Here is a 27,228-nt window from a genome sequence, read left to right as displayed (position 1 = left end):
AATTATCAATTGTTTAAAGCGAGCCAAAAATTATTCTTCCATATATTTTAACATTACATTGACTGCACATTATGATGGTACCATCGGCATACCAGCGTACAAACTTTTTGATCTAATATACGTAAAATGAATCCGCGCCGTATGGGATCCGCGTTATAAAAATTTAAGTTTTCAATTGTTTAAAGAGAGCCAAAAATTAATCTTGTATATATTTCAACTGTACATTATATGCACATTATGAAGGTACCATCAGCATACCAGCGTACAAACTTTTTAATCTAATATTCGTAAAATTAATCCGCGCCGTATGGGATCCGCGGTATAAAAATTTTAATTTTCAATTGTTTAAAGCGAGCCAAAAATTAATCTTGTATATATTTCAACTGTACATTATATGCACATTATGATGGTACCATCAGCATATCAGCGTACAAACTTTTTGGTATAATACACGTAATATAATTGTGCGCCGTATAGATTTTGAGGTATAAAAATTTAAATTTTCAATTGTCTAAAGCGAGCCAAAAATTAATCTAGTATATATTTCAACTGTACATTATATGCACATTATAATGCTACCATCAGCATACCAGCGTACAAACTTTTTAATCTAATATACGTAAAATGAATCCGCGCCGTATGGGATCCGCGGTTTAAAAATTTAAATTTTCAATTGTTTAAAGCGAGCCAAAAATTAATCTTGTATATACTTCAACTGTACATTATATGCACATTATGATGGTACCATCAGTATACCAGCGTACAAACTTTTTGATCTAATATACGTAAAATGAATCCGCGCCGTATGGGATCCGCGGTTTAAAAATTTTAATTTTCAATTGTTTAAAGCGAGCCAAAAATTAATCTTGTATATATTTCAACTGTACATTATATGCACATTATGATGGTACCATCAGCATATCAGCGTACAAACTTTTTGGTATAATACACGTAATATAATTGTGCGCCGTATAGATTTTGAGGTATAAAAATTTAAATTTTCAATTGTTTAAAGCGAGCCAAAAATTACTCTTATATATATTTCAACTGTACATTATATGCACATTATGATGGTACCATCAGTATACCAGCGTACAAACTTTTTGATCTAATATACGTAAAATGAAACCGCGCCGTATGGGATCCGCGGTTTAAAAATTTTAATCTTCAATTGTTTAAAGCGAGCCAAAAATTAATCTTGTATATATTTCAACTGTACATTATATGCACATTAAGATGGAACCATCAGCATACCAGCGTACAAACTTTTTGGTATAATACACGTAATATAATTGTGCGCCGTATAGGTTTTGAGGTATAAAAATTTAAATTTTCAATAGTTTAAAGAGAGCCAAAAATTATTCTTCCATATATTTTAACATTACATTGACTGCACATTATGATGGTACCATCAGCATTCCAGCGTACAAACTTTTTGATCTAATATACGTAAAATGAATCCGCGCCGTATGGGATCCGCGGTATAAAAATTTAAGTTTTCAATTGTTTAAAGCGAGCCAAAAATTATTCTTCCATATATTTTAACATTACATTGACTGCACATTATGATGGTACCATCAGCATCACAGCGTACAAACTTTTTGATCTAATATACGTAAAATGAATCCGTGCCGTATGGGATCCGCGGTATAAAAATTTAAGTTTTCAATTGTTTAAAGCGAGCCAAAAATTCATCTTGTATATATTTCAACTGTACATTATATGCACATTATGATGGTACCATCAGCATACCAGCGTACAAACTTTTTGGTATAATACACGTAATATAATTGTGCGCCGTAGAGATTTTGAGGTATAAAAATTAAAATTTTTAATTGTTTAAAGCGAGCCAAAAATTAATCTTGTATATATTTCAACTGTACATTATATGCACATTATGATGGTACCATCAGCATACCAGCGTACAAACTTTTTAATCTAAAATACGTAAAATGAATCCGCGCCGTATGGGATCCTCAGTTTAAAAATTTTAATTATCAATTGTTTAAAGCGAGCCAAAAATTATTCTTCCATATATTTTAACATTACATTGACTGCACATTATGATGGTACCATCAGCATACCAGCGTACAAACTTTTTAATCTAAAATACGTAAAATGTATCCGCGCCGTATGGGATCCGCAGTTTAAAAATTTTAATTATCAATTGTTTAAAGCGAGCCAAAAATTATTCTTCCATATATTTTAACATTACATTGACTGCACATTATGATGGTACCATCAGCATTCCAGCGTACAAACTTTTTGATCTAATATACGTAAAATGAATCCGCGCCGTATGGGATCCACGGTATAAAAATTTAAGTTTTCAATTGTTTAAAGCGAGCCAAAAATTCATCTTGTATATATTTCAACTGTACATTATATGCACATTATGATGGTACCATCAGCATATCAGCGTACAAACTTTTTGGTATAATACACGTAATATAATTGTGCGCCGTATAGATTTTGAGGTATAAAAATTTAAATTTTCAATTGTTTAAAGCGAGCCAAAAATTAATCTTGTATATATTTCAACTGTACATTATATGCACATTATAATGCTACCATCAGCATACCAGCGTACAAACTTTTTAATCTAATATACGTAAAATTAATCCGCGCCGTATGGGATCCGCGGTTTAAAAATTTTAATTATCAATTGTTTAAAGCGAGCCAAAAATTATTCTTCCATATATTTTAACATTACATTGACTGCACATTATGATGGTACCATCGGCATACCAGCGTACAAACTTTCTGATCTAATATACGTAAAATGAATCCGCGCCGTATGGGATCCGCGGTATAAAAATTTAAGTTTTCAATTGTTTAAATCGAGCCAAAAATTAATCTTGTATATATTTCAACTGTACATTATATGCACATTATAATGGTACCATCAGCATACCAGCGTACAAACTTTAAATCTAATATACGTAAAATTAATCCGCGCCGTATGGGATCCGCGGTTTAAAAATTTTAATTATCAATTGTTTAAAGCGAGCCAAAAATTATTCTTTCATATATTTTAACATTACATTGACTGCACATTATGATGGTACCATCAGCATTCTAGCGTACAAACTTTTTGATCTAATATACGTAAAATGAATCCGCGCCGTATGGGATCCGCGGTATAAAAATTTAAGTTTTCAATTGTTTAAAGCGAGCCAAAAATTAATCTTGTATATATTTCAACTGTACATTATATGCACATTATGATGGTACCATCAGCATACCAGCGTACAAACTTTTTGGTATATTACACGTAATATAATTGTGCGCCGTATAGGTTTTGAGGTATAAAAATTTAAATTTTCAATAGTTTAAAGAGAGCCAAAAATTATTCTTCCATTTATTTTAACATTACATTGACTGCACATTATGATGGTACCATCAGCATACCTGCGTACAAACTTTTAAATCTAATATACGTAAAATGAATCCGCGCCGTATGGGATCCGCGGTTTAAAAATTTTAATTATCAATTGTTTAAAGCGAGCCAAAAATTATTCTTCCATATATTTTAACATTACATTGACTGCACATTATGATGGTACCATCAGCATTCCAGCGTACAAACTTTTTGATCTAATATACGTTAAATGAATCCGCGCCGTATGGGAACCGCTGTTTAAAAATTTTAATTTTCAATTGTTTAAAGCGAGCCAAAAATTAATCTTGTATATATTTCAACTGTAAATTATATGCACATTATCATGGTACCATCAGTATACCAGCGTACAAAATTTTTGATCTAATATACGTAAAATGAATCCGCGCCGTATGGGATCCGCGGTATAAAAATTTAAGTTTTCCATTGTTTAAAGCGAGCCAAAAATTCATCTTGTATATATTTCAACTGTACATTATATGCACATTATGATGGTACCATCAGCATACCAGCGTACAAACTTTTTGGTATAATACACGTAATATAATTGTGCGCCGTATAGGTTTTGAGGTATAAAAATTTAAATTTTCAATAGTTTAAAGAGAGCCAAAAATTATTCTTCCATTTATTTTAACATTACATTGACTGCACATTATGATGGTACCATCAGCATTCCAGCGTACAATCTTTTTAATCTAATATACGTAAAATGATTCCGAGTCGTATGGGATCCGCGGTACAAAAATTTAAGTTTTCAATTGTTTAAAGCGAGCCAAAAATTAATCTTGTTTATATTTCAACTGTACATTATATGCACATTATGATGGTACCATCAGCATACCAGCGTTCAAACTTTTTGGTATAATACACGTAATATAATTGTGCGCCGTATAGGTTTTGAGGTATAAAAATTTAAATTTTCAATAGTTTAAAGAGAGCCAAAAATTATTCTTCCATATATTTTAACATTACATTGACTGCACATTATGATGGTACCATCAGCATACCAGCGTACAAACTTTTTAATCTAATATACGTAAAATGAATCCGCGCCGTATGGGATCCGCGGTTTAAAAATTTTAATTATCAATTGTTTAAAGCGAGCCAAAAATTATTCTTCCATATATTTTAACATTACATTGACTGCACATTATGATGGTACCATCAGCATTCCAGCGTACAAACTGTTTGATCTAATATACGTTAAATGAATCCGCGCCGTATGGGAACCGCTGTTTAAAAATTTTAATTTTCAATTGTTTAAAGCGAGCCAAAAATTAATCTTGTATATATTTCAACTGTACATTATATGCACATTATCATGGTACCATCAGTATACCAGCGTACAAAATTTTTGATCTAATATACGTAAAATGAATCCGCGCCGTATGGGATCCGCGGTATAAAAATTTAAGTTTTCAATTGTTTAAAGCGAGCCAAAAATTCATCTTGTATATATTTCAACTGTACATTATATGCACATTATGATGGTACCATCAGCATACCAGCGTACAAACTTTTTGGTATAATACACGTAATATAATTGTGCGCCGTATAGGTTTTGAGGTATAAAAATTTAAATTTTCAATAGTTTAAAGAGAGCCAAAAATTATTCTTCCATATATTTTAACATTACATTGACTGCACATTATGATGGTACCATCAGCATTCCAGCGTACAAACTTTTTGATCTAATATACGTTAAATGAATCCGCGCCGTATGGGAACCGCGGTTTAAAAATTTTAATTTTCAATTGTTTAAAGCGAGCCAAAAATTAATCTTGTATATATTTCAACTGTACATTATATGCACATTATGATGGTACCATCAGTATACCAGCGTACAAAATTTTTTATCTAATATACGTAAAATGAATCCGCGCCGTATGGGATCCGCGGTTTAAAAATTTAAATTTTCAATTGTTTAAAGCGAGCCAAAAATTAATCTTGTATATATTTCAACTGTACATTATATGCACATTATGATGGTACCATCAGTATACCAGCGTACAAACTTTTTGATCTAATATACGTAAAATGAATCCGCGCCGTATGGGATCCGCGGTTTAAAAATTTTAATTTTCAATTGTTTAAAGCGAGCCAAAAATTAATCTTGTATATATTTCAACTGTACATTATATGCACATTATGATGGTACCATCAGCATATCAGCGTACAAACCTTTTGGTATAATACACGTAATATAATTGTGCGCCGTATAGATTTTGAGGTATAATAATTTAAATTTTCAATTGTTTAAAGAGAGCCAAAAATTAATCTTGTATATATTTCAACTGTACATTATATGCACATTATAATGCTACCATCAGCATACCAGCGTACAAACTTTTTAATCTAATATACGTAAAATTAATCCGCGCCGTATGGGATCCGCGGTTTAAAAATTTTAATTATCAATTGTTTAAAGCGAGCCAAAAATTATTCTTCCATATATTTTAACATTACATTGACTGCACATTATGATGGTACCATCGGCATACCAGCGTACAAACTTTTTGATCTAATATACGTAAAATGAATCCGCGCCGTATGGGATCCGCGTTATAAAAATTTAAGTTTTCAATTGTTTAAAGAGAGCCAAAAATTAATCTTGTATATATTTCAACTGTACATTATATGCACATTATGATGGTACCATCAGCATACCAGCGTACAAACTTTTTAATCTAATATTCGTAAAATTAATCCGCGCCGTATGGGATCCGCGGTATAAAAATTTTAATTTTCAATTGTTTAAAGCGAGCCAAAAATTAATCTTGTATATATTTCAACTGTACATTATATGCACATTATGATGGTACCATCAGCATATCAGCGTACAAACTTTTTGGTATAATACACGTAATATAATTGTGCGCCGTATAGATTTTGAGGTATAAAAATTTAAATTTTCAATTGTCTAAAGCGAGCCAAAAATTAATCTAGTATATATTTCAACTGTACATTATATGCACATTATAATGCTACCATCAGCATACCAGCGTACAAACTTTTTAATCTAATATACGTAAAATGAATCCGCGCCGTATGGGATCCGCGGTTTAAAAATTTAAATTTTCAATTGTTTAAAGCGAGCCAAAAATTAATCTTGTATATACTTCAACTGTACATTATATGCACATTATGATGGTACCATCAGTATACCAGCGTACAAACTTTTTGATCTAATATACGTAAAATGAATCCGCGCCGTATGGGATCTGCGGTTTAAAAATTTTAATTTTCAATTGTTTAAAGCGAGCCAAAAATTAATCTTGTATATATTTCAACTGTACATTATATGCACATTATGATGGTACCATCAGTATATCAGCGTACAAACTTTTTGGTATAATACACGTAATATAATTGTGCGCCGTATAGATTTTGAGGTATAAAAATTTAAATTTTCAATTGTTTAAAGCGAGCCAAAAATTACTCTTGTATATATTTCAACTGTACATTATATGCACATTATGATGGTACCATCAGTATACCAGCGTACAAACTTTTTGATCTAATATACGTAAAATGAAACCGCGCCGTATGGGATCCGCGGTTTAAAAATTTTAATCTTCAATTGTTTAAAGCGAGCCAAAAATTAATCTTGTATATATTTCAACTGTACATTATATGCACATTAAGATGGAACCATCAGCATACCAGCGTACAAACTTTTTGGTATAATACACGTAATATAATAGTGCGCCGTATAGGTTTTGAGGTATAAAAATTTAAATTTTCAATAGTTTAAAGAGAGCCAAAAATTATTCTTCCATATATTTTAACATTACATTGACTGCACATTATGATGGTACCATCAGCATTCCAGCGTACAAACTTTTTGATCTAATATACGTAAAATGAATCCGCGCCGTATGGGATCCGCGGTATAAAAATTTAAGTTTTCAATTGTTTAAAGCGAGCCAAAAATTATTCTTCCATATATTTTAACATTACATTGACTGCACATTATGATGGTACCATCAGCATCACAGCGTACAAACTTTTTGATCTAATATACGTAAAATGAATCCGCGCCGTATGGGATCCGCGGTATAAAAATTTAAGTTTTCAATTGTTTAAAGCGAGCCAAAAATTCATCTTGTATATATTTCAACTGTACATTATATGCACATTATGATGGTACCATCAGCATACCAGCGTACAAACTTTTTGGTATAATACACGTAATATAATTGTGCGCCGTATAGATTTTGAGGTATAAAAATTAAAATTTTTAATTGTTTAAAGCGAGCCAAAAATTAATCTTGTATATATTTCAACTGTACATTATATGCACATTATGATGGTACCATCAGCATACCAGCGTACAAACTTTTTAATCTAAAATACGTAAAATGAATCCGCGCCGTATGGGATCCGCAGTTTAAAAATATTAATTATCAATTGTTTAAAGCGAGCCAAAAATTATTATTCCATATATTTTAACATTACATTGACTGCACATTATGATGGTACCATCAGCATTCCAGCGTACAAACTTTTTGATCTAATATACGTGAAATGAATCCGCGCCGTATGGGATCCGCGGTATAAAAATTTAAGTTTTCAATTGTTTAAGGCGAGCCAAAAATTAATCTTGTATATATTTCAACTGTACATTATATGCACATTATGATGGTACCATCAGCATACCAGCGTACAAACTTTTTGGTATAATACACGTAATATAATTGTGCGCCGTATAGGTTTTGAGGTATAAAAATTTAAATTTTCAAAAGTTTAAAGAGAGCCAAAAATTATTCTTCCATATATTTTAACATTACATTGACTGCACATTATGATGGTACCATCAGCATACCAGCGTACAAACTTTTTAATCTAATATACGTAAAATGAATCCGCGCCGTATGGGAACCGCTGTTTAAAAATTTTAATTTTCAATTGATTAAAGCGAGCCAAAAATTAATCTTGTATATATTTCAACTGTACATTATATGCACATTATCATGGTACCATCAGTATACCAGCGTACAAAATTTTTGATCTAATATACGTAAAATGAATCCGCGCCGTATGGGATCCGCGGTATAAAAATTTAAGTTTTCAATTGTTTAAAGCGAGCCAAAAATTCATCTTGTATATATTTCAACTGTACATTATATGCACATTATGATGGTACCATCAGCATACCAGCGTACAAACTTTTTGGTATAATACACGTAATATAATTGTGCGCCGTATAGGTTTTGAGGTATAAAAAATTAAATTTTCAATAGTTTAAAGAGAGCCAAAAATTATTCTTCCATATATTTTAACATTACATTGACTGCACATTATGATGGTACCATCAGCATTCCAGCGTACAAACTTTTTGATCTAATATACGTTAAATGAATCCGCGCCGTATGGGAACCGCGGTTTAAAAATTTTAATTTTCAATTGTTTAAAGCGAGCCAAAAATTAATCTTGTATATATTTCAACTGTACATTATATGCACATTATGATGGTACCATCAGTATACCAGCGTACAAAATTTTTGATCTAATATACGTAAAATGAATCCGCGCCGTATGGGATCCGCGGTTTAAAAATTTAAATTTTCAATTGTTTAAAGCGAGCCAAAAATTAATCTTGTATATATTTCAACTGTACATTATATGCACATTATGATGGTACCATCAGTATACCAGCGTACAAACTTTTTGATCTAATATACGTAAAATGAATCCGCGCCGTATGGGATCCGCGGTTTAAAAATTTTAATTTTCAATTGTTTAAAGCGAGCCAAAAATTAATCTTGTATATATTTCAACTGTACATTATATGCACATTATGATGGTACCATCAGCATATCAGCGTACAAACTTTTTGGTATAATACACGTAATATAATTGTGCGCCGTATAGATTTTGAGGTATAAAAATTTAAATTTTCAATTGTTTAAAGCGAGCCAAAAATTAATCTTGTATATATTTCAACTGTACATTATATGCACATTATGATGGTACCATCAGCATACCAGCGTACAAACTTTTTAATTTAAAATACGTAAGATAAATCCGCGCCGTATGGGATCCGCGGTTAAAAAATTTTAATTATCAATTGTTTAAAGCGAGCCAAAAATTATTCTTCCATATATTTTAACATTACATTGACTGCACATTATGATGGTACCATCAGCATTCCAGCGTACAAACTTTTTGATCTAATATACGTAAAATGAATCCGCGCCGTATGGGATCAGCGGTATAAAAATTTAAGTTTTCAATTGTTTAAAGCGAGCCAAATATTACTCTTGTATATATTTCAACTGTACATTATATGCACATTATGATGGTACCATCAGTATACCAGCGTACAAACTTTTTGATCTAATATACGTAAAATGAAACCGCGCCGTATGGGATCCGCGGTTTAAAAATTTTAATCTTCAATTGTTTAAAGCGAGCCAAAAATTAATCTTGCATATATTTCAACTGTACATTATATGCACATTAAGATGGAACCATCAGCATACCAGCGTACAAACTTTTTGGTATAATACACGTAATATAATTGTGCGCCGTATAGGTTTTGAGGTATAAAAATTTAAATTTTCAATAGTTTAAAGAGAGCCAAAAATTACTCTTCCATATATTTTAACATTACATTGACTGCACATTATGATGGTACCATCAGCATTCCAGCGTACAAACTTTTTGATCTAATATACGTAAAATGAATCCGCGCCGTATGGGATCCGCGGTATAAAAATTTAAGTTTTCAATTGTTTAAAGCGAGCCAAAAATTATTCTTCCATATATTTTAACATTACATTGACTGCACATTATGATGGTACCATCAGCATCACAGCGTACAAACTTTTTGATCTAATATACGTAAAATGAATCCGCGCCGTATGGGATCCGCGGTATAAAAATTTAAGTTTTCAATTGTTTAAAGCGAGCCAAAAATTCATCTTGTATATATTTCAACTGTACATTATATGCACATTATGATGGTACCATCAGCATACCAGCGTACAAACTTTTTGGTATAATACACGTAATATAATTGTGCGCCGTAGAGATTTTGAGGTATAAAAATTAAAATTTTTAATTGTTTAAAGCGAGCCAAAAATTAATCTTGTATATATTTCAACTGTACATTATATGCACATTATGATGGTACCATCAGCATACCAGCGTACAAACTTTTTAATCTAAAATACGTAAAATGAATCCGCGCCGTATGGGATCCGCAGTTTAAAAATTTTAATTATCAATTGTTTAAAGCGAGCCAAAAATTATTATTCCATATATTTTAACATTACATTGACTGCACATTATGATGGTACCATCAGCATTCCAGCGTACAAACTTTTTGATCTAATATACGTAAAATGAATCCGCGCCGTATGGGATCCGCGGTATAAAAATTTAAGTTTTCAATTGTTTAAAGCGAGCCAAAAATTCATCTTGTATATATTTCAACTGTACATTATATGCACATTATGATGGTACCATCAGCATACCAGCGTACAAACTTTTTGGTATAATACACGTAATATAATTGTGCGCCGTATAGGTTTTGAGGTATAAAAATTTAAATTTTCAATAGTTTAAAGAGAGCCAAAAATTATTCTTCCATATATTTTAACATTACATTGACTGCACATTATGATGGTACCATCAGCATTCCAGCGTACAATCTTTTTAATCTAATATACGTAAAATGATTCCGAGCCGTATGGGATCCGCGGTATAAAAATTTAAGTTTTCAATTGTTTAAAGCGAGCCAAAAATTAATCTTGTTTATATTTCAACTGTACATTATATGCACATTATGATGGTACCATCAGCATACCAGCGTACAAACTTTTTGGTATAATACACGTAATATAATTGTGCGCCGTATAGGTTTTGAGGTATAAAAATTTAAATTTTCAATAGTTTAAAGAGAGCCAAAAATTATTCTTCCATATATTTTAACATTACATTGACTGCACATTATGATGGTACCATCAGCATACCAGCGTACAAACTTTTTAATCTAATATACGTAAAATGAATCCGCGCCGTATGGGATCCGCGGTTTAAAAATTTTAATTATCAATTGTTTAAAGCGAGCCAAAAATTATTCTTCCATATATTTTAACATTACATTGACTGCACATTATGATGGTACCATCAGCATTCCAGCGTACAAACTTTTTGAACTAATATACGTTAAATGAATCCGCGCCGTATGGGAACCGCTGTTTAAAAATTTTAATTTTCAATTGTTTAAAGCGAGCCAAAAATTAATCTTGTATATATTTCAACTGTACATTATATGCACATTATGATGGTACCATCAGCATATCAGCGTACAAACTTTTTGGTATAATACACGTAATATAATTGTGCGCCGTATAGATTTTGAGGTATAAAAATTTAAATTTTCAATTGTTTAAAGCGAGCCAAAAATTAATCTTGTATATATTTCAACTGTACATTATATGCACATTATAATGCTACCATCAGCATACCAGCGTACAAACTTTTTAATCTAATATACGTAAAATGAATCCGCGCCGTATGGGATCCGCGGATTAAAAATTTAAATTTTCAATTGTTTAAAGCGAGCCAAAAATTAATCTTGTATATACTTCAACTGTACATTATATGCACATTATGATGGTACCATCAGTATACCAGCGTACAAACTTTTTGATCTAATATACGTAAAATGAATCCGCGCCGTATGGGATCCGCGGTTTAAAAATTTTAATTTTCAATTGTTTAAAGCGAGCCAAAAATTAATCTTGTATATATTTCAACTGTACATTATATGCACATTATGATGGTACCATCAGCATATCAGCGTACAAACTTTTTGGTATAATACACGTAATATAATTGTGCGCCGTATAGATTTTGAGGTATAAAAATTTAAATTTTCAATTGTTTAAAGCGAGCCAAAAATTAATCTTGTATATATTTCAACTGTACATTATATGCACATTATGATGGTACCATCAGCATACCAGCGTACAAACTTTTTAATCTAAAATACGTAAGATAAATCCGCGCCGTATGGGATCCGCGGTTAAAAAATTTTAATTATCAATTGTTTAAAGCGAGCCAAAATTATTCTTCCATATATTTTAACATTACATTGACTGCACATTATGATGGTACCATCAGCATCCCAGCGTACAAACTTTTTGATCAAATATCCGTAAAATGAATCCGCGCCGTATGGGATCAGCGGTATAAAAATTTAAGTTTTCAATTGTTTAAAGCGAGCCAAAAATTACTCTTGTATATATTTCAACTGTACATTATATGCACATTATGATGGTACTATCAGCATACCAGCGTACAAACTTTTTGTTATAATACACGTAATATAATTGTGCGCCGTATAGGTTTTGAGGTATAAAAATTTAAATTTTCAATAGTTTAAAGAGAGCCAAAAATTATTCTTCCATATATTTTAACATTACATTGACTGCACATTATGATGGTACCATCAGCATACCAGCGTACAAACTTTTTGATCTAATATACGTAAAATGAATCCGCGCCGTATGGGATCCGCGGTATAAAAATTTAAGTTTTCAATTGTTTAAAGCGAGCCAAAAATTAATCTTGTATATATTTCAATTGTACATTATATGCACATTATGATGGTACCATCAGCATACCAGCGTACAAATTTTTTAATCTAAAATACGTAAAATGAATCCGCGCCGTATGGGATCCGCGGTTTAAAAATTTTAATTATCAATTATTTAAAGCGAGGCAAAAATTATTCTTCCATATATTTTAACATTACAATTACTGCACATTATGATGGTACCATCAGCATACCAGCGTACAAACTTTTTGATCTAATATACGTAAAATGAATCCGCGCCGCATGGGATCCGCGGTATAAAAATTTAAGTTTTCAATTGTTTAAAGCGAGCCAAAAATTCATCTTGTATATATTTCAACTGTACATTATATGCACATTATGATGGTACTATCAGCATACCAGCGTACAAACTTTTTGGTATAATACACGTAATATAATTGTGCGCCGTATAGGTTTTGAGGTATAAAAATTTAAATTTTCAATAGTTTAAAGAGAGCCAAAAATTATTCTTCCAAATATTTTAACATTACATTGACTGCACATTATGATGGTACCATCAGCATTCCAGCGTACAAACTTTTTGATCTAATATACGTAAAATGAATCCGCGCCGTATGGGATCCGCGGTATAAAAATTTAAGTTTTCAATTGTTTAAAGCGAGCCAAAAATTATTCTTCCATATATTTTAACATTACATTGACTGCACATTATGATGGTACCATCAGCATCACAGCGTACAAACTTTTTGATCTAATATACGTAAAATGAATCCGCGCCGTATGGGATCCGCGGTATAAAAATTTAAGTTTTCAATTGTTTAAAGCGAGCCAAAAATTCATCTTGTATATATTTCAACTGTACATTATATGCACATTATGATGGTACCATCAGCATACCAGCGTACAACCTTTTTGGTATAATACACGTAATATAATTGTGCGCCGTAGAGATTTTGAGGTATAAAAATTAAAATTTTTAATTGTTTAAAGCGAGCCAAAAATTAATCTTGTATATATTTCAACTGTACATTATATGCACATTATGATGGTACCATCAGCATACCAGCGTACAAACTTTTTAATCTAAAATACGTAAAATGAATCCGCGCCGTATGGGATCCGCAGTTTAAAAATTTTAATTATCAATTGTTTAAAGCGAGCCAAAAATTATTATTCCATATATTTTAACATTACATTGACTGCACATTATGATGGTACCATCAGCATTCCAGCGTACAAACTTTTTGATCTAATATACGTAAAATGAATCCGCGCCGTATGGGATCCGCGGTATAAAAATTTAAGTTTTCAATTGTTTAAAGCGAGCCAAAAATTCATCTTGTATATATTTCAACTGTACATTATATGCACATTATGATGGTACCATCAGCATACCAGCGTACAAACTTTTTGGTATAATACACGTAATATAATTGTGCGCCGTATAGGTTTTGAGGTATAAAAATTTAAATTTTCAATAGTTTAAAGAGAGCCAAAAATTATTCTTCCATATATTTTAACATTACATTGACTGCACATTATGATGGTACCATCAGCATTCCAGCGTACAATCTTTTTAATCTAATATACGTAAAATGATTCCGAGCCGTATGGGATCCGCGGTATAAAAATTTAAGTTTTCAATTGTTTAAAGCGAGCCAAAAATTAATCTTGTTTATATTTCAACTGTACATTATATGCACATTATGATGGTACCATCAGCATACCAGCGTACAAACTTTTTGGTATAATACACGTAATATAATTGTGCGCCGTATAGGTTTTGAGGTATAAAAATTTAAATTTTCAATAGTTTAAAGAGAGCCAAAAATTATTCTTCCATATATTTTAACATTACATTGACTGCACATTATGATGGTACCATCAGCATACCAGCGTACAAACTTTTTAATCTAATATACGTAAAATGAATCCGCGCCGTATGGGATCCGCGGTTTAAAAATTTTAATTATCAATTGTTTAAAGCGAGCCAAAAATTATTCTTCCATATATTTTAACATTACATTGACTGCACATTATGATGGTACCATCAGCATTCCAGCGTACAAACTTTTTGAACTAATATACGTTAAATGAATCCGCGCCGTATGGGAACCGCTGTTTAAAAATTTTAATTTTCAATTGTTTAAAGCGAGCCAAAAATTAATCTTGTATATATTTCAACTGTACATTATATGCACATTATGATGGTACCATCAGCATATCAGCGTACAAACTTTTTGGTATAATACACGTAATATAATTGTGCGCCGTATAGATTTTGAGGTATAAAAATTTAAATTTTCAATTGTTTAAAGCGAGCCAAAAATTAATCTTGTATATATTTCAACTGTACATTATATGCACATTATAATGCTACCATCAGCATACCAGCGTACAAACTTTTTAATCTAATATACGTAAAATGAATCCGCGCCGTATGGGATCCGCGGATTAAAAATTTAAATTTTCAATTGTTTAAAGCGAGCCAAAAATTAATCTTGTATATACTTCAACTGTACATTATATGCACATTATGATGGTACCATCAGTATACCAGCGTACAAACTTTTTGATCTAATATACGTAAAATGAATCCGCGCCGTATGGGATCCGCGGTTTAAAAATTTTAATTTTCAATTGTTTAAAGCGAGCCAAAAATTAATCTTGTATATATTTCAACTGTACATTATATGCACATTATGATGGTACCATCAGCATATCAGCGTACAAACTTTTTGGTATAATACACGTAATATAATTGTGCGCCGTATAGATTTTGAGGTATAAAAATTTAAATTTTCAATTGTTTAAAGCGAGCCAAAAATTAATCTTGTATATATTTCAACTGTACATTATATGCACATTATGATGGTACCATCAGCATACCAGCGTACAAACTTTTTAATCTAAAATACGTAAGATAAATCCGCGCCGTATGGGATCCGCGGTTAAAAAATTTTAATTATCAATTGTTTAAAGCGAGCCAAAATTATTCTTCCATATATTTTAACATTACATTGACTGCACATTATGATGGTACCATCAGCATCCCAGCGTACAAACTTTTTGATCAAATATCCGTAAAATGAATCCGCGCCGTATGGGATCAGCGGTATAAAAATTTAAGTTTTCAATTGTTTAAAGCGAGCCAAAAATTACTCTTGTATATATTTCAACTGTACATTATATGCACATTATGATGGTACCATCAGTATACCAGCGTACAAACTTTTTGATCTAATATACGTAAAATGAAACCGCGCCGTATGGGATCCGCGGTTTAAAAATTTTAATTATCAATTGTTTAAAGCGAGCCAAAAATTATTCTTCCATATATTTTAACATTACATTGACTGCACATTATGATGGTACCATCAGCATTCCAGCGTACAAACTTTTTGATCTAATATACGTTAAATGAATCCGCGCCGTATGGGAACCGCGGTTTAAAAATTTTAATTTTCAATTGTTTAAAGCGAGCCAAAAATTAATCTTGTATATATTTCAACTGTACATTATATGCACATTATGATGGTACCATCAGTATACCAGCGTACAAAATTTTTGATCTAATATACGTAAAATGAATCCGCGCCGTATGGGATCCGCGGTTTAAAAATTTAAATTTTCAATTGTTTAAAGCGAGCCAAAAATTAATCTTGTATATATTTCAACTGTACATTATATGCACATTATGATGGTACCATCAGTATACCAGCGTACAAACTTTTTGATCTAATATACGTAAAATGAATCCGCGCCGTATGGGATCCGCGGTTTAAAAATTTTAATTTTCAATTGTTTAAAGCGAGCCAAAAATTAATCTTGTATATATTTCAACTGTACATTATATGCACATTATGATGGTACCATCAGCATATCAGCGTACAAACCTTTTGGTATAATACACGTAATATAATTGTGCGCCGTATAGATTTTGAGGTATAATAATTTAAATTTTCAATTGTTTAAAGAGAGCCAAAAATTAATCTTGTATATATTTCAACTGTACATTATATGCACATTATAATGCTACCATCAGCATACCAGCGTACAAACTTTTTAATCTAATATACGTAAAATTAATCCGCGCCGTATGGGATCCGCGGTTTAAAAATTTTAATTATCAATTGTTTAAAGCGAGCCAAAAATTATTCTTCCATATATTTTAACATTACATTGACTGCACATTATGATGGTACCATCGGCATACCAGCGTACAAACTTTTTGATCTAATATACGTAAAATGAATCCGCGCCGTATGGGATCCGCGTTATAAAAATTTAAGTTTTCAATTGTTTAAAGAGAGCCAAAAATTAATCTTGTATATATTTCAACTGTACATTATATGCACATTATGATGGTACCATCAGCATACCAGCGTACAAACTTTTTAATCTAATATTCGTAAAATTAATCCGCGCCGTATGGGATCCGCGGTATAAAAATTTTAATTTTCAATTGTTTAAAGCGAGCCAAAAATTAATCTTGTATATATTTCAACTGTACATTATATGCACATTATGATGGTACCATCAGCATATCAGCGTACAAACTTTTTGGTATAATACACGTAATATAATTGTGCGCCGTATAGATTTTGAGGTATAAAAATTTAAATTTTCAATTGTCTAAAGCGAGCCAAAAATTAATCTAGTATATATTTCAACTGTACATTATATGCACATTATAATGCTACCATCAGCATACCAGCGTACAAACTTTTTAATCTAATATACGTAAAATGAATCCGCGCCGTATGGGATCCGCGGTTTAAAAATTTAAATTTTCAATTGTTTAAAGCGAGCCAAAAATTAATCTTGTATATACTTCAACTGTACATTATATGCACATTATGATGGTACCATCAGTATACCAGCGTACAAACTTTTTGATCTAATATACGTAAAATGAATCCGCGCCGTATGGGATCCGCGGTTTAAAAATTTTAATTTTCAATTGTTTAAAGCGAGCCAAAAATTAATCTTGTATATATTTCAACTGTACATTATATGCACATTATGATGGTACCATCAGCATATCAGCGTACAAACTTTTTGGTATAATACACGTAATATAATTGTGCGCCGTATAGATTTTGAGGTATAAAAATTTAAATTTTCAATTGTTTAAAGCGAGCCAAAAATTACTCTTGTATATATTTCAACTGTACATTATATGCACATTATGATGGTACCATCAGTATACCAGCGTACAAACTTTTTGATCTAATATACGTAAAATGAAACCGCGCCGTATGGGATCCGCGGTTTAAAAATTTTAATCTTCAATTGTTTAAAGCGAGCCAAAAATTAATCTTGTATATATTTCAACTGTACATTATATGCACATTAAGATGGAACCATCAGCATACCAGCGTACAAACTTTTTGGTATAATACACGTAATATAATTGTGCGCCGTATAGGTTTTGAGGTATAAAAATTTAAATTTTCAATAGTTTAAAGAGAGCCAAAAATTATTCTTCCATATATTTTAACATTACATTGACTGCACATTATGATGGTACCATCAGCATTCCAGCGTACAAACTTTTTGATCTAATATACGTAAAATGAATCCGCGCCGTATGGGATCCGCGGTATAAAAATTTAAGTTTTCAATTGTTTAAAGCGAGCCAAAAATTATTCTTCCATATATTTTAACATTACATTGACTGCACATTATGATGGTACCATCAGCATCACAGCGTACAAACTTTTTGATCTAATATACGTAAAATGAATCCGTGCCGTATGGGATCCGCGGTATAAAAATTTAAGTTTTCAATTGTTTAAAGCGAGCCAAAAATTCATCTTGTATATATTTCAACTGTACATTATATGCACATTATGATGGTACCATCAGCATACCAGCGTACAAACTTTTTGGTATAATACACGTAATATAATTGTGCGCCGTAGAGATTTTGAGGTATAAAAATTAAAATTTTTAATTGTTTAAAGCGAGCCAAAAATTAATCTTGTATATATTTCAACTGTACATTATATGCACATTATGATGGTACCATCAGCATACCAGCGTACAAACTTTTTAATCTAAAATACGTAAAATGAATCCGCGCCGTATGGGATCCTCAGTTTAAAAATTTTAATTATCAATTGTTTAAAGCGAGCCAAAAATTATTCTTCCATATATTTTAACATTACATTAACTGCACATTATGATGGTACCATCAGCATACCAGCGTACAAACTTTTTAATCTAAAATACGTAAAATGTATCCGCGCCGTATGGGATCCGCAGTTTAAAAATTTTAATTATCAATTGTTTAAAGCGAGCCAAAAATTATTCTTCCATATATTTTAACATTACATTGACTGCACATTATGATGGTACCATCAGCATACCAGCGTACAAACTTTTTAATCAAAAATACGTAAAATGAATCCGCGCCGTATGGGATCCTCAGTTTAAAAATTTTAATTATCAATTGTTTAAAGCGAGCCAAAAATTATTCTTCCATATATTTTAACATTACATTGACTGCACATTATGATGGTACCATCAGCATACCAGCGTACAAACTTTTTAATCTAAAATACGTAAAATGTATCCGCGCCGTATGGGATCCGCAGTTTAAAAATTTTAATTATCAATTGTTTAAAGCGAGCCAAAAATTATTCTTCCATATATTTTAACATTACATTGACTGCACATTATGATGGTACCATCAGCATTCCAGCGTACAAACTTTTTGATCTAATATACGTAAAATGAATCCGCGCCGTATGGGATCCACGGTATAAAAATTTAAGTTTTCAATTGTTTAAAGCGAGCCAAAAATTCATCTTGTATATATTTCAACTGTACATTATATGCACATTATGATGGTACCATCAGCATATCAGCGTACAAACTTTTTGGTATAATACACGTAATATAATTGTGCGCCGTATAGATTTTGAGGTATAAAAATTTAAATTTTCAATTGTTTAAAGCGAGCCAAAAATTAATCTTGTATATATTTCAACTGTACATTATATGCACATTATAATGCTACCATCAGCATACCAGCGTACAAACTTTTTAATCTAATATACGTAAAATTAATCCGCGCCGTATGGGATCCGCGGTTTAAAAATTTTAATTATCAATTGTTTAAAGCGAGCCAAAAATTATTCTTCCATATATTTTAACATTACATTGACTGCACATTATGATGGTACCATCGGCATACCAGCGTACAAACTTTCTGATCTAATATACGTAAAATGAATCCGCGCCGTATGGGATCCGCGGTATAAAAATTTAAGTTTTCAATTGTTTAAATCGAGCCAAAAATTAATCTTGTATATATTTCAACTGTACATTATATGCACATTATAATGGTACCATCAGCATACCAGCGTACAAACTTTAAATCTAATATACGTAAAATTAATCCGCGCCGTATGGGATCCGCGGTTTAAAAATTTTAATTATCAATTGTTTAAAGCGAGCCAAAAATTATTCTTCCATATATTTTAACATTACAATTACTGCACATTATGATGGTACCATCAGCATACCAGCGTACAAACTTTTTGATCTAATATACGAAAAATGAATCCGCGCCGTATGGGATCCGCGGTATAAAAATTTAAGTTTTCAATTGTTTAAAGCGAGCCAAAAATTCATCTTGTATATATTTCAACTGTACATTATATGCACATTATGATGGTACTATCAGCATACCAGCGTACAAACTTTTTGTTATAATACACGTAATATAATTGTGCGCCGTATAGGTTTTGAGGTATAAAAATTTAAATTTTCAATAGTTTAAAGAGAGCCAAAAATTATTCTTCCATATATTTTAACATTACATTGACTGCACATTATGATGGTACCATCAGCATACCAGCGTACAAACTTTTTGATCTAATATACGTAAAATGAATCCGCGCCGTATGGGATCCGCGGTATAAAAATTTAAGTTTTCAATTGTTTAAAGCGAGCCAAAAATTAATCTTGTATATATTTCAATTGTACATTATATGCACATTATGATGGTACCATCAGCATACCAGCGTACAAATTTTTTAATCTAAAATACGTAAAATGAATCCGCGCCGTATGGGATCCGCGGTTTAAAAATTTTAATTATCAATTATTTAAAGCGAGGCAAAAATTATTCTTCCATATATTTTAACATTACAATTACTGCACATTATGATGGTACCATCAGCATACCAGCGTACAAACTTTTTGATCTAATATACGTAAAATGAATCCGCGCCGCATGGGATCCGCGGTATAAAAATTTAAGTTTTCAATTGTTTAAAGCGAGCCAAAAATTCATCTTGTATATATTTCAACTGTACATTATATGCACATTATGATGGTACTATCAGCATACCAGCGTACAAACTTTTTGGTATAATACACGTAATATAATTGTGCGCCGTATAGGTTTTGAGGTATAAAAATTTAAATTTTCAATAGTTTAAAGAGAGCCAAAAATTATTCTTCCAAATATTTTAACATTACATTGACTGCACATTATGATGGTACCATCATCATACCAGCGTACAAACTTTTTGATCTATTATACGTAAAATGATTCCGCGCCGTATGGGATCCGCGATTTAAAAATTTTAATTTTCAATTGTTTAAAGCGAGCCAAAAATTAATCTTGTATATATTTCAACTGTACATTATATGCACATTATGATGGTACCATCAGCATATCAGCGTACAAACTTTTTGGTATAATACACGTAATATAATTGTGCGCCGTATAGATTTTGAGGTATAAAAATTTAAATTTTCAATTGTTTAAAGAGAGCCAAAAATTAATCTTGTATATATTTCAACTGTACATTATATGCACATTATGATGGTACCATCAGCATACCAGCGTACAAACTTTTTGATCTAATATACGTAAAATGAATCCGCGCCGTATGTGATCCGCGGTTTAAAAATTTTAATTTTCAATATTTAAAATGAGCCAAAAATTAATCTTTCATGTATTTTACATTACATTGTCTGCAACAATACACTTCGAGACTTTCGAGATGACTTCGATACATTCGAGTGCACTGCGATACATTCGAGAATTGATTTAACATGCCTTTTTTATATATAGATTTTATTACTCTTAAAATTTTATCAAATTGTTTGTGAATTTCTATATTTTATCTTACTTGAAATAAAGTTTAAGCTTGTCAGGACCACCTCGTGTGATTAACAATTCCTCCACTAAGTCAAATGCAATTTTTACGTCTTCAACGCATTTTTGGCTGTATTTGCCGAGTGATTTCGTCACGACTTCATAGTATTCTAAGAAATAAGTCTTCTTTAATAATATTCATAAAAAATATTTAGTAATTACATATAATTTACCGTAGAAATCAGCCTTCGCATAAATTGGAGCACTACTGGCTAGAGCACCCTATTGAAAATATTTGTCTCTTTATTTGATTTCTTAAAATAATAATATATATATATATAGATATATATATATATATATATTTATAATATACAAGAATATAATACCTGGATAAGATGAGGATATTTGAGTCGTGCCCATGCAGCCATGTTTCCAGCATAAGAACCACCGAATACTATCACGGTGCCTTTTTCTAAATTTTTCTCCTTCTTTTTCGTTTCGATGAAATAAGCGAGATCGGCGAGTGCCTGATCGACGTTTAAGTATTGCAAGTTTTCTGTACTGATGTCTCTAAATTTATTTCATACAATATTAATTTCAAAAGACTATGTTATAAAAATTTGGACAATAGAGAAGCTATATTAGATTATATACTTTGTTGGCTCGCTCTTTCCATAATATCGATGCTCGGTGTAATACATCAATGCGCCATATTTTGCTCCGATTTCGTACATCAATCCACCTTGCAAAAATCCGTTTGATATCTCCCATTCTCCACCGATCATAATTAGAATAGGACCATTTTTCTTCAGAAATACGGAATTTTCTCGGTAACGCTATATTATAAATATTAATTTTAAAAAAATATATATATATACTTTAAAGGAGTGGGGAGGGAAGAAAATCAAGACGATAATTACCATTGACCAGGAGCGATTGTTGCGATAATTGAAATGATCGAGGGGTTGGATAATCCAACTCTCGATTACGTCTTTGTCTGAATCTTTTTTTAATGGTTTCGGCTCCTCCAATCCTTGAAAAGTAAATCCACGGAAACCTACCCCGTTAACGAAGGGATAAATCAAACACAAAACGAGCAATAGAACATTTAGCACGATCATGACTGGTTTAATTATAGAACAGAAAACGCGAGTGTATCTTTCAAAGCCGCGCTAGATTGATGTTCTAAATCAGACTGATTAATATTTGCCATTTTCTTTAATTATGTGATCAGCGATACGATATCTTTCAACGACGGATAACGTTTGGCGTTATTGTGCCGATAAAATAGAAAATAATACATTGATTAAATAATCGCGATTGAAGAAATCTGATGCGGGTACGGAATGTCCGAGAGAGTTAGCAATTAAAACGTATTGTTCGACAAACACGGATGTGAATCTTTATCGCGCGATAAGGAGTGTTACGATTAAATGCACAGATTAAGGCAAAATATATCTTAAGCGAAAATGTTTAATCTGTTATTGTTGCCGTCATCGTTTTAGATTTTAGATAATTAATCCGACAATAAAAAGTCATTTATCACAGTCGATTTATTTATTAATATTTCTATTTGTACTTATATCCTAACCATAAACGTTATCTTACTTATATTGTACTTATATCCTAACCATAAACGTTATCTTACTTATATTGTACAGTAATAGAGAAACAGAATAAAATAACAGTCTTTATATCGAAATTACAATCAAAATCAGAAAATAAAATAATAGTATGACACTGACAATAAGTTAAGCTTAAAAATAAAATAATTGTCTTTACTTATTTGATCGTCGCTTTCACATACTTTGTCACCTTAATAAAATTATCTTCAATATTAAAAGCACTGTTTTCAACTTTATAGTTCTTCTTTGGATCGCTTTTAGAAATCATTCGCCCTTACATCTTTCTTCCTTTCGTATCTATGATTTTGAAGTTTTCAATACTTTCTTCTAGAAATTTCATGGCTATTTTCGCTATCACTTCTTCTTTTTTTTTTAGACTCTCTTTTATGCCTTTTGGAAGAGTGCTCGTCCGATTTTGCCTCATCACTGTCTTCGTCATCGTAGGCTCTCTTAGAACGGCTTGATCGACGTTTTTCGGATGATGTTCTGCTCTTAGAACTTCTAATGTTTGATTTTTCGCTCTGACTATGACTTTTATCGCGTAAAGGTCTTTGAGATCTCTCCGTAGAATGAGAACGTTTCCTCTCTGAGTCTTTCGAACGAGTATTTATCTCAATTTCGGGAGACTCGGACCATCTCCAATTTCGATCTTTCCCGTTATCGTCTCGAATGGATTCTTCCCATCTTGATTTATTACTAGTAAATAAATTTAAAAAATATATATATAAATAATGGAAGCTATCTTTCTTTCCCCCTTTCCTGAATTTTTATTTAAGACATATATCTTTATATATCTATTCTCTGATTTTTATATCTTTTTCTTCTAAATTTACTTTATTTTATTATCGATTTATTATTTTATATCACATTAAATTAAAAATTCTGAACACAGAAATTTTATCTTGATAAAATTGAATATTGTATAGAATATTATATTCATATATATATATGGAATAAATAACTATTAAGTTAATAAATAAATAAGCAACTAACCTGCGCTCGCTTCTCTTGCTGTTATTCGATTCTTGAGAAATACTTCGTGCCCATCGAGGTGGACTCTTAACGTTGTACTTATCGTGAGGATTTCTGAAGGTGTGAAGAAAATTGCAGGCTCTGCTGCCCTTTGGACACTTGGCCATCCCGCAGATAGCGTTTCTCCAGGACACCAGATTGACGAATTCGCAATTGAGCTGCTTGCCAGCGTACCAACGTCCCTTCAGATTTCTCCAAGCCCTGGCTGCCTCTCTTTCCGTGTAATACTCGACGTACAGATTGCCACGCAAATGAATTTCAATGTTGCAGCAACACTTGAGCGTTTTAATTCTGCCAAATGATTCTAGCTCGCTTATCACATCCTTATAGAATTCGCGAAAGTGATTCCAAGTCTCTGAACTTTCGAATTCGAGGGCAACGTCGGTATCATATTCTGCCGAATTTTTCTCGAGCGAGAAATGTGAGTAGAATCCGGGTATAAGGATCACCTTACTCAGAAAGACTCTACGATGATTCTTCGAGCATACATCTCCGTATCTGAAAGCAATGAGAATTAAATATAGATTTGTAAATTAAAGAAAATAAAAGTATTTAATTTGAATTTTAAATTAAACATAATATAATTCTAATTAAATTTTAATTTATTTTAATTAAAGTTAGTTTAAATTCTAATTTATTTTAACATAAATAACTTAATAATTTTTTTAACAACTTTAAGTGTGAAAAACTTTTAAAAGGTTTATAAAATTGCAATAGGCATCTCTTATCGCTTCAATATATTCAGAATTTTGAATTTTTATGAATATTAACAAATCACATAATTATAATATTATTATATTATAATGATTTATATTTATACACTAACCGGCAAACACCTGTTTTTGTAAAAAATGGACAGATATCTTTGCTAGGTTGATTGTCGATGACTTCTCGCAAAGCTTCGGGTGTTTTCATTCCATTATCGATGTAATCATCAATTTCTTTCTGCAGTTGTTCCTGCTTTCGAAATTGCTCTTCGCGCTTTCGTTTTTCTTCTTCTTTCTTCTTCCGTATTGCTTGCTGCTTTATCTCTAATTCTTTATGAATCTTCATCTGCTGCTCGAGTTTTTGCTGCTCCTCCTTCGCCTTTCGTTCCTGAAGAACTTGCCATTCTTTCTGTACTCTTACCTAGATCATTAAAAAATAATAGATCAATTATATAAATTAAAAAGTTATTAAGGGTTCATTTCAAACTTGCATACAAAAAAAATATTTTCTGCCATTTACATTAATAATTTCCAATTGTATGACTAAGCTATAAATCCTATTTTAATATCGATCACCATAAAATCGATGATTCTAATTGACTTTTCATATACATGAAAATATATAATTAAAGAACTTCTTATGTAAATTGATTTTAGAAATATATTTTTCCTTTCCCCCCCAAATATATATTAATAAAATTTTAATTATTAAGATATTACACACGTAAAAAAGCCATAGAAGATTAGAAATCATTAAAGAAGCTTGTAATTCTGAAAAAATATGTAATTATAAGACAACTATATTTATATTTACCTCTTCCTCCCACCAAAGTCTATTTTGTTCCGCTTGTTCCGCTTGTTTACGGACTTCCTTCTCCTTCTCCTGCTTTTCCTGCTCGGCGCGCCAATTCAAGTATTCCTTGTTGCACATCAGTGCTGCCCTCAACTTCTCCTCATTATCATCGCGTTCCTGGGCGACTCTTTGTTGGATGCGTCTGCGACGTTCCTTCTTCGCGATGCGACGCCATTCCTTATGACTAGGTTTTCTCGTGCGACGTTCCTCCATCTTCGCGCATCCTCAGCAACATCAGCAAGTATGCTCGACGACGAACACTCAAGAATACTCGCCTCGAAGTGGAAAAGCAACCAGCTATTGACCTCGGTATACACAACGACACATGTCCAACGCCATATTGATTTTCAGACAATTGCTTCAACATGTGACCTAATCGTCGATATACAAACTTGTGAAGCGAAAGAATAATTATATGAAATCTGATCGCAGATGCAATGCTATTTATGTGATGCCGATGCTTTGTGCAGTATTAAGTTTTGTTTAAGTCATGTATATTAAAGATATTTTTTTTTTACAAGTTTAATTAAAGAGAGATATTATAAACGTTTTTGTATAAACGTTTTAAATATTGATATTATTAATTATTTACTATATATATTACATATTATTTTAAATACAAAAAATAGACTTAACACAAGAACAAGATGCAAAGTACCAGCAAAACTAATACAAGTAGTAGTTTACAATTTCATTAAAAGATGGAGTCACTATAATCATTTACGAACTAAGTATGAAATCATTAAAATATATAAATACAAGATATAAATTACAAAGTAAACATGAATTTATTCATAAAACTTATTTTGCCCAACTTATTTTGCTTGTAACATCATCAGTAATGTTACAAATTTAAAAAAAAGATAATATAATATAATTTTAAGGAAAATATAATATAATATAAATACAATAATTATAA

At 31.4% G+C, this 27,228-nt stretch overlaps 2 protein-coding genes across 2 annotated transcripts in view; both read right to left on the bottom strand.

The window, feature by feature from the left end:
• LOC145933530 (putative serine protease K12H4.7) overlaps nt 1-23,333 on the bottom strand; it is a 41,712-nt gene extending 18,379 nt beyond the window's left edge. Inside the window, exons 1-5 of the mRNA XM_083033307.1 lie at nt 23,013-23,333; nt 22,747-22,928; nt 22,479-22,662; nt 22,326-22,374; nt 22,127-22,262 (exon numbers count right to left, since the gene is read on the bottom strand). Of these exons, the coding sequence (XP_082889433.1) occupies nt 22,127-22,262; nt 22,326-22,374; nt 22,479-22,662; nt 22,747-22,928; nt 23,013-23,213 (752 nt within the window). The 5' untranslated portion in view covers nt 23,214-23,333. The remainder of the gene's footprint in view (nt 1-22,126; nt 22,263-22,325; nt 22,375-22,478; nt 22,663-22,746; nt 22,929-23,012) is intronic.
• Nucleotides 23,334-23,713: 380 nt separating this feature from the next.
• Nucleotides 23,714-26,813, bottom strand: LOC145933964 (uncharacterized). Its single transcript, XM_083034051.1, has 4 exons — nt 26,271-26,813; nt 25,576-25,877; nt 24,711-25,247; nt 23,714-24,413 (listed from the first exon to the last, which is right to left on the bottom strand). Exons 1-4 carry the CDS (start codon nt 26,520-26,522, stop codon nt 24,032-24,034), a joined length of 1,473 nt encoding a protein of 490 aa, XP_082890177.1. The 5' UTR covers nt 26,523-26,813; the 3' UTR covers nt 23,714-24,031.
• Between the last annotated feature and the right edge of the window lie 415 nt (nt 26,814-27,228).

The sequence above is a fragment of the Prenolepis imparis genome, unplaced genomic scaffold (assembly GCF_030444845.1).
Source record: "Prenolepis imparis isolate NDT839.2.m4 unplaced genomic scaffold, iyPreImpa1.0 SCAF_3, whole genome shotgun sequence".
NCBI lineage: Eukaryota > Metazoa > Arthropoda > Insecta > Hymenoptera > Formicidae > Prenolepis > Prenolepis imparis.
The sequence above is the reverse complement of the archived record's forward strand: the minus strand, read 5'-3'. Positions and strand labels throughout refer to the sequence as shown.